This window comes from Ceratosolen solmsi, unplaced genomic scaffold (assembly GCF_000503995.2).
Source record: "Ceratosolen solmsi marchali unplaced genomic scaffold, CerSol_1.0 scaffold2, whole genome shotgun sequence".
NCBI classification, from domain to species: Eukaryota; Metazoa; Arthropoda; class Insecta; order Hymenoptera; family Agaonidae; genus Ceratosolen; species Ceratosolen solmsi.
The window spans coordinates 3,964,887-3,987,479 of record NW_011948422.1 but is presented as its reverse complement, the minus strand read 5'-3'; the positions used below and the strand labels follow the sequence as shown (position 1 = coordinate 3,987,479).

Sequence of the window (22,593 nt, the reverse complement as noted above, 5' to 3'; positions counted from 1 at the left end):
ATCGTGTGCAATAAGAATAAAAAAGGCGTTTAATGAAACAATCACACGACGGGGGCAATACTACGATAAAAGACAAAAGGCATTTTTAAGTCAGAAAATACATGGAGTGAAAAATAAAATCTTGATTAAAATCTTGCCCGGGTCACCGTAATTTCTTACTTAACGCTCGACCTTATCAATATGGGGTGATAATTATTGTTTTCTCTCCTCTGCCAGTAGCAGCACAATGGCCCGACTCTTCAACAACCCTCCACAAAAGGATCGCATCATCCTTATGAAACAACCTTACATCGCATTGGAAAGACTCGAATGAAATAGTCGTTACACGAGTCCCTTGGCGTGTAACAACGACAGCCGCTCGCGATGAGGAGACGCAAACGAATTCGTCGACTGATCTTCGCACGCAATCGCAAATGCCGAGCCAAATATAAATTGAAAAAGATAGTCAGAGCGAGAGAGAGAGAGAGAGAGAGAGAGAGAGAGAGAGAGAGAGAGATTGTTTGTGTGCGCGCGCGCGCGCGTGCGTGTGTGTGTGAATCACAGTGCGATAGGGGGAGGGAGGAGAGAGATGATAGAGCGCAAAGACGGAGGCGATATTGAATTATTCAAAGAACAGACCGTTATCCTTCCAGATCATTTCTCGACTTGTACTGAATCAAAGATATATCCGATCAAAACCGCGCGATATTATTATTAAAAGTACGTGTAAGCGTGCCCTTGTAGGCCAGTATTTCACTCCTGAATCATAGTGTCGGAGCGAGATATGTTTTTAAGAAAAGAGAGAACCCCTCGAAAGAGCTCCGATCGCTAAGCTTTGTGATTCGCATTTAAATGTTTGATGCGAGATTCCATAAATCGACAACGCTCACTCTTTTCTAAGCTCCCTCGCTACTTATTACGAACTATATATTTGGAAACTACGAGCCATTTTCAAAGGGGAGGTGTTAGGAAGGTCCTTAGGGTTTAAGAGGATAGCGGTGGGTCGATTTAGAAATTTTGATAGCTTTGCGATCCGACCGCGTTAATACTTCCCTGGGAATTCTAAATACTCACTTTCGCCGATGCATCGCGTGCATTTGATAAAATGACTCTATTTTATTATAATTATGATTTTTTAATGTGATGTGGCCTCGACTTAACTTAATGTTCGCTTGGTCAAAGCAACCGATGTAAAATTAGATAATTTAAAGACAGGCAATCTTGTATTTAAAATTGAAAATACGAAAGACTTAATTTGCGACACTTTATCTTTGATGGAATAGTAATTGTAAAGTTACGTTTTTCTAAAGAAGAAATATTGAATTTTTACCCTTTTGTTCAATGTCTATGAATTATCTCCTTTATTCTGTCCAAAAATAGGACACCTTGAATTTAAATTAAGTAATGTTACGTTTAAAAATTTCATACAAAAACTTTCTAATAGATAAAATCAAAACACTAAATGTATTAAGAATGTGTAACTTCATCGCGGTTATTTTTACAGAAAATTTTTTAAAACATCAAACTTTTGTAAAGTAATTTGGTAATATTCTGTGAAAAAAGTTTTAGTTAATTAAATAGTTGAAAATATTCCTTGAAATCGCCTTTTTTTTTGTTATATTTTTTTTTCTCTAATACTTATTTTATACTGGTAGTTTGCTTTTATATCATCACTATTAATTTGCTTTATTCACGCACAACTACTACACTATTATACGAGTCATTAAAATTACGAAATTAAAATGTTTACGAAAGTCTTTCACAAATAATCCGTCGAAAATTGTCTCTTTGTCTCTTAAGTATGCGTCTCTTAGTCGAAGTGAAATTTAATGGAAATTGAAGTATCATTTTTCAACTGTTGCTCGTCCTAATATCACTTTCTCGCTCTTAAGCTTAATCTACTAAAAATAGTAAAAATAAATAATACATTCTCATTCTTTTTTCGCTTTGTCACTAATCTACTCGTTTTTACAAGCATAAAGATAATCGCAAATAATGTCACTCGTGTTATTACTCGCTTAATCATTCTTCGTCGCACAGTTACATACAGTTATTATTGTAAATGATAAAAGTATAAACATCAATTGAATAAAAATTTGAAATTAATATTAGCAATAGAATGAGCTTGTGCTTAGTGATTAGATGGTACTTTTGCTGCAATTACTTTTTAATCGTTTAATACATGGCCACTCAGTACCTTCCAATTCACTTGAATCAATAATAATAATAATAACAATAGTAAAGTGCAGTGCGCATCATCTAGTGAAGTGATTTTGAATATTAGGAAAGGCATTTATTTATTGATATTAAACGTGAAGTTTTTGAGTAGAGTATTGTCGGAAGAAAAATGGCACGACATTTGAGCTTAGCTTATAAACAAGGAGGGACACGAAAGGATAATTGGCAAAATAAAGAAAAGTGCTCGTGTAAAGTTCCGGAGAACAAGCGCGTGGAAAATAATGGAATAATTGGAAAAACAGAGGCCAAAGAACCTAAGAGCGAACGTTCGTTCGCCCGCGCGTGGCAACATGTGACGAAAACTGCCACTTGATGGGCCTCTAAGGAATTAATTCGGTGGTTATTCAGAATAAAAGTGCCATAGCGGAGAGAGAGAGAGAGTGTGTGTGTGTGTGTGTGTGTGTGTGTGTGTGTGTGTATCTATCGGCACTTCGAGAAAGCTCGAGCGCCCCACAAGCAAAGGGATAAAAAGTCGAGGAAGAGAAGAAGTCCAAGAGGTACACTTACTTCTTGCAGACTTGGAGACAAAGGCGAGTAGATCCCTGTAATCCTCGGGCGTGGTCGCCTCTTGATTAAAGCTCTTGTACATGGACGTCTGATTGAGTGCCGTGTAAACGGCTCCGAGGGTAAAGTGACACTTGGAGTTGCCACGGCTGCTGGCCATCGCGTGGTTGTGGAAGAGTAGGGCGGCGACCTTCCAGCCGAAGCCCTGAAGTATATGTTGTAGGGCCTCGCCGACGAGCCGGTGGGAGCCCATCATCCGCGTGAGCGTCGGGTAATGCTGGTCCTTGTGGCGGAAGGCGTCGGCCTGACCACCGGCGGTCAGAACAGGGATCCTCCAGGCGCCTGCGTACCTTGCCACCGGGGCCAGCACGTATTCGCAGACCGGGCCCAGGAATGCATCTGGTGCACGAGAAAACGCATCTTGAAACGCAATTTAAAAGGCTCATTGAAACGCAATAGGCAAATGCGTCTCGTTTAGTACATTAAATACGGGGGTGTACATCCTGGCTCTTGGTGGAGAAAGTAACCCGAGGCTTATTAGAGACGATAATTTACGATTGATTTTGCCGTTCTTGGCGCGCTAATCGATAACTTAGTTATCGATGTACGGGGCTCGCTCGTTAAATAACAAGAACGGAACAGAAAGAAGGGCGGGGTGGGGGGGGGGATTTTATCGTGAGAAATTCCACGGATAACTCGTTGAACAATTGGAAATTACGTAATTGTTGCGTATCGCACTAAATACTTTATATCGCGCACCAGTAGTTTATAGGATTTTATTTCCTAATTGCTTATAGGAAGCTTATATATTACGTGTGAATATATTGAAAAATTTTAAATATTCGTAAATTAACGATTATTCAATTTTGGACGCTCGAATATTTTCATTTTAAGCCGATCTAGCGCCACTAAAATTCAGTCAATAAATAATTAAAGGATTTAATGTTTTTCAATTGCATATAACTTTGGCTATAATTTAGCGATTACGAGTTTTATTCGTATTCGTTAATTTTTCAAAGTAGCTTATTATTGAACAATTGACGCGTCGACAATAACACTAATTATGAAAAAAATATTTGGATTGTTGATAATATTGATGGAGTAAGTTCTGCTGACGTGATGCAATATTTTCCATTATGCAATGAGTAACCACTGATCGGTCGGTCGCGTCCTATTGATTTATTTATTTCTTTAAATACGTCGATTTATCGGAAATTCTCCTCGAACATTTGATGGAAGTTAAAACTTTTATACTACTCTTTATGATTCTAAAATTTTTTGTTTAACATGCTCTAGAAAAATCTAGTTCAAAATTTTATAAATCTTCTAAAATGCGTGAAACAGAACTCACGTTGCACAACCAAGTACAATATAAATAATTTTATTGTGCGATATCGACTAATACGATCCATATTATTAAGGACAGAAACGCTTATACTTAAATACTTAATTGAGCTATTATTATTATATAACGGCTACGCAAAGAGATTGTCATTTCATTAACTCGAGTATGCTTAATCTATTAGAGGTACTTGGTTATTACAGACTTTATTAAAGTTTAACTTGATAGAATCTGCCTATCTTTATCTTGGCCTATCTACCGAGATTTTATTATACATTTTCTCTACTAAAACCTGACATGATGCTCTTTTACCTTCTTTTTTAACACCGCGAACGTCATGTATCATAACGTTTTCAGCTTAGTTTACTCTCATTTGAATTTTCATAACTATTTTCTTGTTTCATTTAATCCCAAATAATCGTAACTTTTAAAAGTATTGAATGAATATTTTATAAAAACTACGTAAGCATGATTAGTCATCATCGTCATTCGCATACTTATCTAAAGGGTCGTCGCTTATCAAACGTGGGCAATGATAATCCTTCGGTTAAAATGTGCCCCTTATGCATTATAAAATAAAATAAATGTAATAAAAATTTCAAGCATTACTACCTAAAGCTTATGACTACTAACTCTCTAACAAAATCCACTGGAACTATCGAATGCGAGAAACGTCCCGGCATAAGAGCACGTTTTGCTAATATTAAGAATATTCCCTCACACTTATTTATTACAACGCTTTACCCATCCACGACAATGCCCCTTCATACTAAACAATCCAACAATTTATCTCGTCGAATAATAAGCCCTAATCAGTATTGTCACGAACGAGGGTAATCTAGTGGTGCACATGCAATATGTCGGGAATGCGCCAAAGTGCATACGTGCCGGTCGGATAATCGACAAAGAAGGCCGCTGAACATGCGGAATCGGTAGACAAGAAGCACAGTTGTTATGAGACGAGAAACTGCTTCAGCAGTTGTCGAGGTACGGGATGGGAGAGAGGCGAGATCTTATCATGGAGATGCCCAAGACAGAAGGTTGATAAAAGGAGGAACGCGATGTTAAAGCGCTTGGGGCTCGTCTTGGCTTCTGTACGGACTCTCCAACTCCACGATTTCAAGGCGATTTGACAAGCTAACCGAGACTGGGAACTGCACGAATGAGAATCGACGATGCTTATGCACTAGGACCGAGGATGCAAGGATGACCGATAATACGCGCTACCTGACGCGCATTCGCGATTTCGTGAAGAAGAAGTGGCTAATCTTAACTCTGTTTGCCTCCATGAACACCCGACTTTCATTTATTGAGAGAGACGCGAGTCTAAGCCCCACCACCTGTCCCGCGCGTATTTTTATGTCGGTGCGCCTTAAATATTTATACATTTACGGTGACTTTAGCGGATTCACGAAAATTTATTTATGCGTCACTATATGACAGATAATTTTGACAGCGATCAAAAGTAATATTACAACGAATGTTTTACGCATTAAATAAAATATCGAGTTTCTTTATTCTATGATTATATATGCACTGGTAAACAACTCGATTTTTTTTTTCTTTCATTTATTGTTCATCAGAAGCGTTCTTTTCTAATCAACTTACTTTCATACCGTAAAAATATATTTATTTCTTTTTTCTTTCTTTTCTTTTTTATTCCAATATGTACTTTGCTTTTCATGCAAATAAACTCACGATATACTTCTATATGATTCTCGAATATTCCCTCTGATAATTAAACTTAATACGTCATCTTTTCACTATTGTCAAATCGTAGATATTTGTATTTGTTATAATGCTATGTTCGTATCTCTGGTAATACCTCTCGTTTAATTCGTTTTCATAATTTAATTAAAGCAATGATTAACGCATATAAGCAAATATAAATTATTTTGCTAAGTTGGAGAAAGATGTATCAGTAATAGTTAATTATTTAGAAACTATATTATGTGGCAAAACTTACTCGATCGCAATCTAAAAATAAAAGATATTATTGTTGTGCAATGAAAATAATATTGGTTTAATCAACTCTCAGATATTTTTAAGTAAAGAAACATCTACGTTTCTTTTTAATTACAAGTCAAGTTGAGAATTTTAAAACAATAGACCTGGATTAATCCACCAACTTTTTAAATATAAATTAATGAAAGAGAAAATACTGGTCTCGATAGATCTCTAGACAATCACCTTTTGATTTTACAATTAACTTCTATTTACGTATAATAATTATTATTAATAAGAAACACTTTATTGTAATAAAACTGTAAAAATACCAGTACAAAGTCTTCCTTAAAATTTAGAGAAATTTATTTCTTTTGGTGGTAGATAATAATTGAATAAATATAAGTCTTAATTTGTCTATACATTTTCTCATGTATATGAAATAAAAGAAGAAAGTTGCGTTTGTATTAATATTACTTATTCTTGTAAAATTTTCTTTATTAATTTTCTTCTTTTTTTTTTTTTCTTGACAAACGCAAAACTAACATCACCTTTTATCTACCTGTTGAGTGTAAAAATTATTAATATAAGAAAATTATCGGTTAAACAGTTAAACATACTGATGGAATCTGCAAAAATTTATTAATATGCCCTTCTACCTGGCGTTTGAAAATCAAAATATGAAAAATAAACGGGCTTAAATGTAAATAGGATTATAAATCCATAACTAATGGAAAAAAATTTCTAAAGTCCAACAGCTTTGGAAAATGCTAGATTATATATTTGGCATTCCGTTGAAACTATGAAATGTAGAAATATATAGATTTTTTTACATTTCTACATACCAACTATTTTATTCTGAAAATCGGTGATTTAATATTTTTACTTTCATTTTTAACTGAAAATCTGTCAGGCAGAAATCTCGTATTTACATGCATCGAATATTCACTTCTGTCGCATCTATTTGCGTATCGGTAGATCGCATCGATTGAATTTTTACACCAAAGTGAAGAAGAACATCAATGATTCTGACAGATTTAGGTCAAGTGATGGAAAGCAATGCATACTCTTTACGAATAAGAGATTACTTTATAATATTTGCCAGGAAGGAAAGGAGGAAACAATGAATGATAGCTTACCGAAAATCCGTTATCTTTGTTGACAAATTTTTAACATATGAAATAATTTTCACAATATTGCCGTCTATGCTTAACATTATATTTATAAATTGCATCGAATAATTTTTGTTTTAATGACAATTTATAAACATTAAATTGATTAACGTGAAAATTAGCTTCATAATAAAAAGTTTGCTTATCTTATGCGTTTTAATAGGCCATAATTTTAAAAATATTTATCGACACATATTAGAACCCAAACAACTTACACATGTGTTAACAATTTCTTTTCATTTTACACATAATAAATTTTCAAATTCAAATGTACGTTACGATAACGTGCTAAATAAATTTATGTATATTTATTTATTTAAAGAGACACGTACGAGAAACTCCATTCAAAGATTAAAAATATTCTAGTAATTAAAATGTTAATCGTTAAAAACTCATCAATATATCGTAAAACAGAAAAATTATAAAATAAAATATGAGCGATGAATGAGAATAAGACATAAAATTCATTGTATTTATAATTATTCAATGCTAAAAAAATTTGGAATGTTGTAATAATAATAATATATCTGCCATGAATTTTCAAGTGTATCGCATTAAACGCTGTACATCTGTCGAAGTGGCCATAAATACTTTTATAGGTCATTGAAATATAGAATCGCAGTTCTGAAATATTTGAATTTTATTTACTTTTACATTTTATTTAGTACTAATATTTATATTGATCGCTCAATAACAATATATTATCATCGAAGTTCTTGACTTAAGCACATTGAGCAAAAAAATTCCAGATTTCATACTATTGTTTCTTTTCTTTTTTTTTTCTTTTTTCTACTCTACTTACAAATTTTTTTTTGTTTTTATTAAATAACAAAAAGATTTTTAATAATAGATTAATAAACTGTATACCGTGAATTGAATCACTAGTTAGTAAAACAAAGTTACAGTCGTACGCGAAACAAAACTTTGCCGTTTTATCAATCTGTAGGTAATTTACAACATAGATTTGTAAATCTGCATATAATAAAAATACAAAAATCTTTTTTAATGTTCAATTCTATTATTAATAATAATGCAAAGAATATTCAAAAAGTATAATAATAATAGTGTAAATAAAGGACTGTTTGCAACTGTCAACCGTAAATAAAAATTTAACTTATTTAGTGAAATTGAAGTAGTAATTATATTGATTAAGAATTTATTAACATTCTAAAGTTGAAATTGTGCGCAATTAATAATAAAATAAAATTTTAAACTGTAATTAGTATAATCAATCTCCTATTACTATAATTACAATATAATTTTATTTAAAGTATAAGATAAAATTTAATTTATCAATTTATCAATTTATCAATAAATTATTTTTCATCTCTGTATTGTATTGATCAAAATCTTGAATTTGACTTGTCACTCTCATAAATAAATATATATATATATATATATATATATATATATTTCTATATATGTGGATTAAAGATAATACCACTGCCCGTTCAATGCACGTCAAATTTATATTTCTAATTGAAAAGTATTTGTAATTTGGTTAATGAGATACAGTACAGAAGGCCACAATTTTCATCCTTTGGGTATACTGGCAGTCTTATCTTCATTACTGCCTGTAGATGATCGATGGCGCTTAATTTACGCTCGAAACCTACACTATTACATGGATTATGCCAATGGATCTATACCTTACTATTTGAAGCATTAGCATTGCAGATTGACTTCCATAATCTCTTCGAAGGTATTATAACATTTCAGCTCTTGAGGTTCAGCGACTTCAAAAGTTTCTTAGTTTTATGTGCTAACTTTTCACTTTCAAAAATATATACATATACTTGCAGATTCAAATAAAGGTAAAATAAAATTAGAAAAATATTTCTTTAAATTTTTATATTTAGGAGGATAGAGAGCCTTTGGTTGAATCTAATTAAGCTGATATTTTAGCATAAGCTATTAACTACCTGATATTAAAGCATTTTTACATTATATTTTTATACTAATGGAAATATATACATAAATATATAAATAGTTAACTAATAATCTTAAATCCCATATTATGGAAAAATAAACTGTTATTATAATACGACAAAGTGTCAAACTTTGCCATTTAAGCTGTCAATTATTAGAATATAAATTACTCAAATATAGAAGCTAGAGTTCGTAATTATTTTATACATATTTATGCCCAAGCAATAATTAAAAAAAAAAAATCTATCATCATAAAGAGTAAAATTATTCAATTTAAATAAAAATATGTTTAAAAGTACGGTATAAAAAAGATGAATTTGAAATGAAATTCTGTGAATTTCACGAAAAGAAATACTGCAGAAAAATAACTGAAAACATCAAGGAGAAACTATTGAAATTCCCTATTAAATCAATATTTAAAATATTAACGTCAGCTAGTATGATTTTACCTTGAATAAGTATTTATAAGAATATTTATTTAAAAAGATTTTTTTTTTTTTCAAATAAACACGATTTTACGTATATGTAAGTTATAAACCAGACATTATTCAGCAATAAGCACTTCTTTCCTTTTCGTTCACACATGTATCATTCATTCTTCGGATGTCCTTTTATATTATGCCAACGGTGCCATAAATTTTAAAAATCATCTTCCGTAATAATAATCGCAGTGTTAATTATCAATTAAAACTTATCGGTAAAACATAATTTATACCTTTCAATCTCATCTTATTAGATACTACTACACGGGAAAAAAAAAATTTTAATACTAATTTGCTAGTATTGATTCATTAAATAGATTAAATGATAAGTGTAGCTGACCACTGAGAAAATCCAACAACTTTTAGTCTCACCTCAGCACATATTTTAAAGCAAACGCGAGCGCAGATGAAATCTCACACTTTAACGTTTAATATTCCAACAAAATTTATCAGATCTGTTAATCAAATTATATAAGTAAGAGATAACAATATTTTATTAACACATAAGTATATAAATATATTCAGAAATATATGAAACATTAAAATAATAGATAGAATTTTCATTCACATTTGGAAATAAACATATTAAAAAATTCTTTAACAACATTTAACATGCGCGATAAGTTATATTACAATACAAATGTTAATAATTGTATAATTTATTTAAAAGTATATATTTTGTAGAATATATTTTCTTTTATATCATTTATCTTAATGGAAGTTTATTTATTGTACGTATGTAAAGAAAGTGGCAGCGACGTGCTTGATAAACCAAAAAATATTATTTAATCACTCAATGCGTACTCTTGTAAATAAATACAAATAGCAAATATATGAATATTTAAAGAATCTTCATCGATAATCATCCTGGTTAAGCGTTAAGCATTGCAAACCGAAGACGCTATAATTTTATTTTAGGTATAAAAAGAAATAGTTAGATATTAATATTACGAAAAAGGAAAATTTAAACGTAATAAGTATTGTAAAAGTATATATGATATTATTGTTTGTTTAATTAAAATATATTATCCTTGTAAATATAAAATATAATATGTTAATATACACTTACACTTGATTTACTTTTACGAAGAAAAAAATAAAAATGTTAAAATTAATTATTTTGCTTACATTATATATATATATATATATATATATAAGTTTTATTTGAGAATTCTTAAAACCATAACATTCTATCAAGAATTTTCGCAAATAAATCCCAACAATCTTACAATAACCGTCGATTATAATAGGCTTTCCATTTTTCAAAATAAATAGCATTATTAAATAAAGTCGAATGATATTTTTGAAATATATAAAAATTGACTAAAAATGCAAATCTTTGCGTGTGACGGGCACTTTTTTTGTACAATCTCGCTGATGTTTGTGTTATGATTCATGTATATGCTCACGCTTTGTCAATCTGATTCAATTTAGACGGAATTTCCTCAAACTTTCGAAGACTAATATCTATTTATTTGGATAAAGGACTAAAATACGATTCTTCTAATCATTATCATATTCACTAATATTCTCTATGTATTAATTCTACGAAACTTTGATCCTTATCATTACGGTCTATAGATTAAGTATTTATACATTCGAAACCATATACACAGTTCACAAATTATATGACATATATTAAATATGTGTAGGGTACTTAATGTATTTCAACCGTGTTTTATTGTACGCTCAACAAATGTGGTTTTATTACTGGTGAATGTATGAGCATTTATATGCATAGGAAACTAATGCATCTAAATCAAATCTCCGTAACCTAAGAAGGAAGAAAATCCTACTTTTTGCGTCAATTTAAATTGAGCCTTGTTATAAAATAGTTTTCTGTATATATGTGCGTGTGCGTGCGTGTGTATATATATACATATATATATATTGTGAGAGGACGATTTTGCTAGTGTATCTCTATTTATTACGGTCGTTTCATCCTACGATGATAATTATTTTAGCGAAGGAATTTTACTCACTCAATTTGTGTCTACTGTTGAATATAAATTACAAATCGACATTTAGACAAATAAATCTTAAATAGTGTAGGTTCAATTTACATTGTTAAATTATATTCTAAAAATTAAATTATTGATAAAGAAATATATATAAGAAAAAATATTCTAAGGAATTATATACTTATTAAAAGATATTAAATGGTTAATATATTAAAATGTTTGTGTATATTATTTATTATTTTATTAAACATTTATCATATAATAAACTCAATAATGTCCTATTAGATATTTAATAGGAAAAAATTTTACCTTAGAAGATCTGAATTAATTCTATTTTTATAAAATGAATACAAGACACAAATATAATTTAAAATAAGAATCTGTTCTTTTCCAAAAGTATTCCTAGCATTAATTAAGATTTTTTTATTGATTTTCATCATTATTTAAATATAAATGTATACATAATGACGTAGCTTTCAAAATACGAAAAGTAAAGTTGAGTTTTATCGATTTTAAATGTTTGTCCACTTCTGCTATCGACATTATATAAATAATCTAATTGAATAACTAAACTACTGACTTTTGTTGTCACTATATATTAAACTAAAATTATTACAAACTAATTCATTTTGTATATATATTATTGAAATTTTCACTAAAAGCTTTTAATTAAAAAAAAAAAAAAATAGATCCGTTTCTTCTAAAAATTGAAAAAGCTAAATATTATATATATGTAAGATGTATAAGTGTCTAATATATTAACTGATTGATATTTTATTTTTTAAAATAAAAAGAAAATGTAAGCTGTCTAAGTAAAATATAATTAATTATTTTGAATAATATTATTTATAATTGTATCATCGACATAATAAAATTTTTTAATGCACGTAATGATAAGGAAAAACTATGAAATGAGTGTTTCTTAAAAAAAATAATATACTAGACTAATCATGATTTATAACAAAAAAGACTTTCATTTACACAACTTTCTGTGTGCCACAATTCATTTAGAATAATAACCATTAAAATTAATGTTCTTACGTAAACAAATTGACTTTCATTTTATCCATATTTAATAATCCTCTTTTATATAAGTATTTTCAAGATATTCCCAAAAAATACTTTATTATAATAATTAAATCAAATAATAACAAATTATAAAACAATTAATGTTTACTTTATTTTAGTGAATTATTTTAGTAAAAATTATTATTAATTTAATTTTTGCTTATATATTTCATGAAATATATGTTCAATACTTTGAAAACTATTGATTGCATCATAATTACCAATATTGAATTCAATTTTCCCCCTCTCATATTTTATTCTATAGTATAATTAGCTCAGAATATTTTAAAAATTTAATATTAAAGACTAAAACTTCGAAATACATAGAAGTATATACTCTTATCGAAATACAATCTGATAAGATTTTCCAGTTATTTATCCGAATAAAGAATGCGATATGTAAAGAAAAGATTTTATAATTTCAAAAAATTTATAAAAATTATTTTTTAAAATAATATTTTTTTAAATAATGTCATGAAATTTAATTTAAAATATAATATTTCAAGATTTTTTTAGCTATCAATTTCTAAAAAAATTTCCAGTTTTTTCTTTAAACTATACTTATGACTGAAAATTGTTTTAACCTATAACATTCCTTTTTTTTAACAAAATACAATTAAAATTAATTACATTAAAGGGAAGAGTTTAAGAACACGATTTTATGAACACAGGCTAATATTTAGCGTAAATTAACGTTTGCAAATGATTTTAAAAGATTTTTAGCGCATAAAATGTAAGGATACACAATAAATCAATTTAACATATGTATATTTATATTGATTTAATATAAAAAATTTTCAAAAAAAAATTGATTGTAAGTCAATGTAAACATTGAGATATATAAATATAAATAAACATTCTTTTTTGAAATTTAATATATATGTTTTGTAGACTTACAAAATTGTAAGCTTTTAAATATGCAACATTGAAAATGAAATTTTAAAGTATAACTTTCTTTATACCATACACACGTGCGCCAGCGCGCACATACAGAAACATATATATTGAGCCAAATAAAACAGAAACTAAATCACATCTCTCATTTATATAACGAAAAAAAAAATGCTTTAGGAAGATAGTAATAAAACTTTGAGTATACATAATTTCATCTACTAAAAGAGCTCATCTAAGTTGTTTATGTGTAAACCAAATTTTCAGAAATTGTAATGAGAAATTTTATTCAATGTAACATACACAGACCTGAATTTATATCAGATGAAAAAAAGAAAATGAAACAGAAAACTCTAAGTAAAGAAAATTATTTTTTACGATAAGCTTCTTCTTCAAGTTATTTATAAAAATACTGAAATATATATATGAAATTCTTTAGAGCAACTTCTTAAAAAATAAATTGTTATAAATTTATGTTTTACGAGTATGGTTACAAATATGTTTATTTGCAAAGAGAATTAATAAGAAGAAATTTATTTAATTACTCGATCTTTTATATTTATTTTAAAAGCATGTTTAACATAAAATTATATTATTATAATTCATCAATATTACAATACATTTAATTGAATTATTATATTATTTTGGCCACACTTGTCTGTATTTACTCCAAATTGTCAATATTTTCTTGATTTGAATGACTCACTGAATATTAATAGATAAATTAAGCTTAATTAAATAGTTAAGCTCCAATTGAAATTCTGTGATAATTAAACTGTAAAATATAGCAATCAGAAATATATTGTATCCTTGGATAAAGTGTTTATACATTTTATAATAAAAAAGACTTTAATAAATTTAACAAAGAACATTTAATATTTATTTAAAACTTGGAAATTTTATTAATATGAATCACAATTGTAATTGTTTTGGCAGGGTAATTCTATTTTAGGATAACTAAATTACAAAGGTGAATTCCTAATCACATCCATCTCCATTTATATTTCGGAAATTCATATTTCAAAAATATTCTCTACTCTAATATATAAATAAAATAAGCATCAAATAAAAATATTATTTTGGAACCATATTACATCTAAAAATGATAATAAAATTTTATTGATTCTCTTACGAAAATATAATGGGAACTTTTAAAAAAACTATTATGTTATTTCTTAATTCGAGTCTTTCGTTTACGTACCAAATCCCCAGCTTTCAAGTAACCTGAAAACATTTATTATTGCAGCGTTCTTCAAGTTAATATCTTTTTCAAATTTATAGCTTCTCTCATCGCAAGCCTCAAAATTCATTAAATTTTACTCTTAATGACAAAAGAATAAGCCTCAACAGTCAAACAAGCCAGTCGGCTCTCTAACTCCCCACAAAGGATAACAAATCTGTATCTAATATAGCGTATAAAGCAAATACTTTGTGGTACTCAACGTTTCTCATCCTCAGTGAGGTCACCACTATCTCAAGCTAGAGGGCTCGAGTAAAATGACAGTACGAATAATTAATCTAAGTGAGTTTAAGTGTATATGTACCCGAGTTTGTAATTACAATTCACATTGGTGTGTCTCAAGTCGCAATGCGTAGGTTGTTCTCGGGAATGTTCAAAAAATAATTCCCGCGCTCCCTAGTCCTCTTTCCATCCCTCTTCAACTGAGAGCCGATTTAAGCATTCCACTTCCACTAGCCGTCTCTCAAGCAGCCCCTTGTATCATAACTGACCTGCTTCTTTCTTGCTGCTCGGTGACCCCCCTTACCAGTCGCTTAATCGTGCGCGCACACATACTTCGACAGATCCCGACTCACTGCGTTTCCAAAAACCACTCATCTATACTCCCGATACATTCATGTAATTTATAATCTTAAAAAATCATACCCAAAAACACATCCTATACATACATACTCCCTTAATAATACATGATAAACAATTAATATTAATGACTGTGTGTCTGTGTATCGCAATGAAAATAATTATTTATTTGGCTTTGATTCAGTGTTCATATCTATTTTAACACATTATATAGTTAGAGGCGCTGATAATGATTTTTCAACAATATGACTAGCAGCTACAAATAAAAATATTTTTAAATAAATACAAATATCCAATTTAATATTTGAACATTTATAATTTCATTATTATCTTCAAATCCTAAAAGTTTTAATATTAATTGATATTTGTATTCAATTGAAATACATATTTATCGCTGCTGCTTACAAGTGAACCGAGTTTGAATTATGATAATAATCTAAAATTTCCATTAATTTAACAATATTTTCGCTGATTATGCAAGATTGAAAAATTACTGCATAAAATTCAATAATATAATGACAGAATTTTATAAATTACTCGCTAGAGTCGCTAAATTACAGATACATCAAAGGGCTTAGAATCATTTATCTTCTATTATTATGAAATTCTATGTGCATTTTCAGCAATATGAAAAAACTCTTACAATAAAGATTTTGTAATAATCATACCTTTACATAAATATTAAATAGAATTTGTAATAACAAAATAATTATAAACGTTATTATAATCGAAACATTTAAGTTTAATTAATTCTTGAATAATTAATAAATAAGAAAGAAAATATAAAATATTGTTTGTTTTACCAACTTCTCTTAGCGATCGTAACAAATGATTCTAAAATTTGAAAATATAAATACTCTGCAGTAATCGTAACAATCATTGCTCGGAAAAAAATATATAAAATAAGTTTCAATAATCAGAGATACAATTGTAACACTATAGTAGTTAAATAATTGCCTAAAATAAATAAAAGAAACGTTATTTACGAACAACTAAAAAATTAATTGTGAAAGTATCATATATACATTTTAATAGGAAAAATAATAATAAGTATATCAACTAAAAAAATTATTATGAATGAAAGGATTTTACTTTTTATATTCAAGTTTATTGACTATACTTTTTCCTATAATTAGCATTTGCAAATTAATTTCGTACAATAGCTAAATATATATTGAAAATCATTGGTCCATTAAAATCTAAAAATTCTTCTAATCAGTTCATGTATTGATAAAACCACAGGATCTTTTTATTTAAATATTATATTAAAAAAAAAAACAATATTATATATTTGATCATTAGGAACATGAACTATATGGAGATCGTGAAATTATATACTATTATTAAATTATATACATATATATCTAATTTATACATATATAAGAAACTAATAATTTCTAAAAATATAGTGGCTTTTGTTGAAGTTTAGACGACGCAATTGACGATTAAAATGTATTAAATGTAAATTGCACCAATCTAAATTAAGATATAAAATCGATATAATATTAGGGTTAAACTTTTGTTTACCTTAACACGAATTTCATTACTTGCATATTATTATAAATAAATAAAGAAATACATTGTAAAAGTTAACGCTATATAATTTACCAATTGAAATTTTTGAGAATTATTTTATAAATTTGTGAAAGTAAATAATATATATCTATAATCGATATTTTATATAACAGAAGTTATTGTTCTTGCTAGATATTTTGTTTTCTACAATTACTTTTATGAAAAAAAGCATATAATAATATTATATAATGTATAATATGTAAATTTTCATTTATTTATAATATGTACATGCATTCATAAATAATGAAAATGATAATAATTTTTCTCATTGATATTAAACAATATTTAGGAAGATTATTTTAGGATTACCTTCTTCAAAATATTCTATATAAATTTAGCAACAAAATTAAATACAATGTATTGTTAAGATATTGTGATAATTATTAACAAGGTTTCTCAATGAAAAAAAAAAAAAAAAAATTGATACAGAATTCAAATCCTAATACTATTGCTTTTTATACCAATTTCATTTATTTTAAAAATTACGTTTACCGTAATTGACTGAAAGTAGAAAATTTTCTTATGCATAATATGAAAACATAAGCAGTATCATATATATCTTTCGTCAATCTTGATTAAGTGTCTCATGGGCATTAATTATTTTTTTTTTTTTTTTTTTTTTTTTTTTTTTACTATTAAATGACCTAATAAATAAATACACCTTAAATTTAATAGCTTAAACTATAATAATTTATCAACAGTCGAAAGCATTTTAGTCAATTTTTATATAAGAATTTATTTTAATATATCATTCAGAATTGGAATTATAAAAACAATAATGGCCCATCGTATATTAGATATTGTATATTAGAAGGAGCGATATATACAACTAAAGAAATAAAAAAAAAAAAAATTATACAGATAGTGTTAAAAATGCTTCTAAAAAAGAACTAACAGTATTTTGTTCTGTTTCGTATGTAAATAAGAATTTTTAAAGATATAGGAAGGGAACGGAATGATATTATAAAAAATTTCTGACTTTAAAGTATACGTGTACTGAAAGTGTAACTTACGTTTGTGTAAAAATCTTTTAATAAAATAACTTAACTTTGAGGTTTTGGTACCGTGCAATTTTCTTTTAGTTGTCAGAATTATAATGTTCATTTATAATTTATTATATTTATTAATTTATTAATTAAGCAATTAATGTCAGCGTGGTATGAATTTACGTTTGACTTTTCAAATTTTTACAGTATGGAATAATTAATAATTATTCAAAATAAATGATCATATTGAAATATTAATCATACTTGGTCACAATTTTATTTAATTTACATTAATATATCGTTGTTGTTTTTTTTTTATTTTCATATAGAACATTTTTATTAAGACTCCGTTATTAGTATTTGTATATCAATTTGATAAATGAATTTCAAAGATAATAAAACATTGATGTTGTTCGTGTGAAATGAAAAAATTTTTTACGATAAAGTTAACAAGGAAGCACAATCATTTTTAACTATATAAAAGGATTATTACAATAATAACAATGTATGACAATAGTATGTTTAGCAATCATTAAAAAAAAAAAAAAAAAAAACCAACTAAATTAACATAATCAACTAAAATTCTTTTCCATTATTAATAAATTGCCTTTTATGAAAATTGATAAGTGAAAAAGAATCTTTTAAAATTATAATATTCGATAACGTAATTATTCCTACACGCTTTTATTTTTTTTACTTTTCATTTTTTTCTTCGATTTAAGTAATTTTTAATAATAATTTACTTATATTTTTTCCTCGAACTATAAATTCTTAACGAAATTGTTATAAATCAAAATTTGAATTTAAAGGAATATAATTGAAAAAATTATTTACAATATATTTTATTTAATCACGTCATACATCACACATACAATTGTGAAATACATCACACATACTTAAACATCATACAATATATCATGCGAATTTCAACATAAATGTAATGAATAATATTTTACATTGGGATTAAATTGATTCGTAAACGTGAAAATATCTTATTTGGAACTTGCTAATTTTAGTTATAAAAGCATATGCCATTGAAATGAAGTTTATATCACTAGGAGTATATCAAGTAGCAACAAGTATCTATTATCAATAAATGTAGCATTACCAGTAGGAACTTACCAGTGATTTTCGCTCGTAAATAATGTAGTTAACATCCTATGCATTGTTTATCAAATGAAATTGCAAGCATGCTATCATCAATATTATTAAATAATATTCGACTATTTTTGGAAATACATTTGCTTGAATCGTACAGTGCCGGCCGGTGAATTTATTACTTCCACACTATCGTAACATTAATCTGACATCCGCATAGGGCTATGAAAATATCTCCATAGTGAAATCATCGATTCTTCCTGTGCGTTGTTACAACAGCTGATACTAAATAGAAATTAGAAGGTAGAAAAAAATTAGTCATTTTCCTCCTTGGTGAGAAATTCTTAACTCTTTGAAAAATCTATCATTAAGTTTTAGAATTGTTTATGAGGCATTGCGAAGATCGATAATCCAGTCTTGATAATGATAATTTAATTTAATGAACATTGCACCAACTCGACACGTGAATCTCATTCTTTATTGCGGTTCTCTCAAAACTGACAACGCAATAACTATTTATCAAAGTAAGAAGATCATACGTATTTCGATCGGTCAGCAGCTCGTGCAACTGTCTCCCTGCCCCTATCGCATCTTGGTGATGGGGTGATGATAACGAGGCACGGAAATGACCACAAGGGGACGATCAACGGCCGAATCGTAAAGTCCGCGATGAGGAAAAACGGACAGCTAAGTAGCCTAGATCACAGCCGAACATGCGATCAGCCGCATGAGTGGGCGGGCGCGAAATCCTGGCATCCAACTACGGTTTAATTACCCAGCCATCCGTGTCCCCTGTACCCCCTGCATCGCAATTGGCACTTACGGCGCCATTGTAATCACGGGATTCCCCATGCGCTGACTTGTTTATACGCTATCGCCCTTGATTTTCTGCATTTCAGCGTGTCGTAGGAATGTTTCTATCTCTCACACTATAATATCCATGCTTAGTTTGTGAATGCTGATTGTGAATTTACGTTAAGAACCCCAAGAATGCGAAATAGTTATTATTATATTACGCGTTGGATATTTAAGCTGGATGCTCGATTATTCTCGAAAATATCTATCGAATGTTGGACTTTTAGTATTTCTATTACACTGAATTGATAATATACGGTGTGTCATATATATTATACATTAACTTAGATTAGGACCTATAAAAATATTCGGTTGTGTGAGGCAGGTAAATATACTATAATTAATTCAAGAGTCTTTTTATGTGACTATGATTTGATATAAGAAAAAGTGAAAAAAAAGAAAAAGAAGAAACAATACTTTTGTAAATATTAGGATATTATGCCCCGGTAACAAATGCAAATATAATATGCGTAATCCACGTAAAGCGCACATCAAGCAGGAGTGAAGTTTCTAAGCGAAATCTGACATTATTCCAGAAATGTATTATTATTTTCAAGAATATATAAATTAAAGATATTTTGAACAAAGACAAAATAATGCATGACATAATTTCGAAGAATATTCCAAAAATATATGTAATATTTATTCACATCTTCGAAGCTCTATATTTCAAATATCTCATATGCTCTTTCATGATTATTATTAAAAGCAGATGGCGGTAAAAATAATAATAAAAACGCTAAGATCACACTTAAAGCATACTGTTCTTAAATCCGTATTTTTCGCGAAATGTCTACATTATCGAAATACATGAAATTAGTAAAGCTATCGATTATCAATATGTGAAACAATATTGGAATTAATAATGAATTTAATAGATAATATCTTTTGTTTATTAAATGAAAGTAAGGTAGTGATAAGAAGTAGTAATTTAACGAGAAAGATATAAAAAGTCTAAATTAACATGAAATATATAAAAAGAATATAACTTCTTATCCTTCCTTTACCCTTTCAATTATACGCATTTTCATACGTTTACCACACTTGTACATATTTCTCGATTGCCTACTCACACCTATACATTCTTTACATAGATGAGAAAAACACTAGAAAAACAATTTTCTTACATATCAAGGCATGCGTACTCGTCAGAGATGGCATATATGAGCGAAAAAATAATTCGCTCTAAATTGGAAATTTGATCAAAGTTAATACATACTTGATTATAAAGAAAGAAACGAAGAAAAAAACAACAGACAAATAATAATAAAAAAAAAGAGAGAGAAAATACAAGGCAAGTCTCATGAAAAAGACATACTAGATGATAGATAACTTGGATACATAGAGATTCACTTTTGTGAAAATAAAAGAGAGCAAAAACGAGAAAGTTGTACCATTTTATCGCGATTATATCACGAGTTACCGAGAGGCAAGAATATTTGGGACAACTATCGATGTACACACCTACATACAAACATTTACACACCTTGCGTAAACACCCGTCCTTACGCGCGTACACGTATATGTGCACACGTGCGCATATATTCCGTCTCGACTCTCGTATTTGCAGATTAAGCCCCTAAGTACGAGGATACACTACCTAACAGGATTCTCCACTCCTCGAATCTAGTAAAAAAAAAAAAAAAAAAAAACCCTCGTCCTTCGTTTATTGTCCTTCGTTTACAGGACGTAGGAATGTATGTAGATACAAATGAACACGGATATCTTTTCAAAATCATGGATAATTGTAGACAAGTGTATAAAACTGTCGATCTGTATGTTCTAGTTGATTTATTTAAATGATCGTTTGGTCGACTTTCATTGGAATATCCACGAAATAAACTCATTTACGATAATTTATGGAAAAATAGTACAATTCCAACTATTGAAATCAGTCGATGAGATTCGCTCGCCATTTCTCGATTGCCAAATTTAAATAGCATTTCAGTTAATGGATATGAAATTTCAACAGACTGCATGGACAGAAGACGAATTATCTTATTTCCTGTGTTTCTTCTTCACATAAAAAATAATTCAATTTAATGAAAAATATTTTCAATATTTTATTGAATTAATTGGCACAGTTAAATATAAATTTATGATAAAAATTATTTTAAATATACACATAATTTCCTATATTTTTATCTTATTATCTTAATATATATATATATATATATATATATATATATATATATATATGCATACATACATACATAATTTGCTCTTCTCGATTATTTATTAAAAAAAAACTAACTATTAAGAAAATTACAATTGCTATATATAATTTTAAAATATTGTTAGAAGAATGTTTTCATTTTTCATTGCTTCGTCAAATTGTAAAATCATTATATTAAACGAATATTGAAGTAAAAGTAAATAAAACTTTACATATCACCTAACGTAGTTATCAAATTTCATTCATTAATTCTAACAGCAAATGAATTTCTCTAAATTAACAATTCGTATTTCGTCATTAATCAAATTTTTTGTCGAACGAAATATTGTAAGCTGTTGTATTACAAAATTTCTTCTTATTAATATCCTACCAAAAGTTTTTGTAATAAGCGTACGTACCAATACGTATAAATCACTTGTACATAGCACACTTGTTTATTACAAAACTTTCTACAAAATGAATACTTTGATTCATTAAATAAGGAGAAATATATTCTATATTCGTATTAAAAAAAAAAAAAAAAAAAAAAAAAAAAAAAAAAAAAAAAAAAAAAAAAAAAATCGACTAACGATTC

The 22,593-nt window shown here is 28.2% G+C and overlaps 1 protein-coding gene across 1 annotated transcript in view; it reads right to left on the bottom strand.

Moving 5' to 3' along the window:
- LOC105362022 (atrial natriuretic peptide receptor 1) overlaps positions 1–22,593 on the bottom strand; it is a 149,200-nt gene that overhangs the window by 112,485 nt on the left and 14,122 nt on the right. Inside the window, exon 2 of the mRNA XM_011499347.1 lies at positions 2,725–3,120. Coding sequence (XP_011497649.1) covers positions 2,725–3,120 — 396 coding nt within the window. The remainder of the gene's footprint in view (positions 1–2,724; positions 3,121–22,593) is intronic.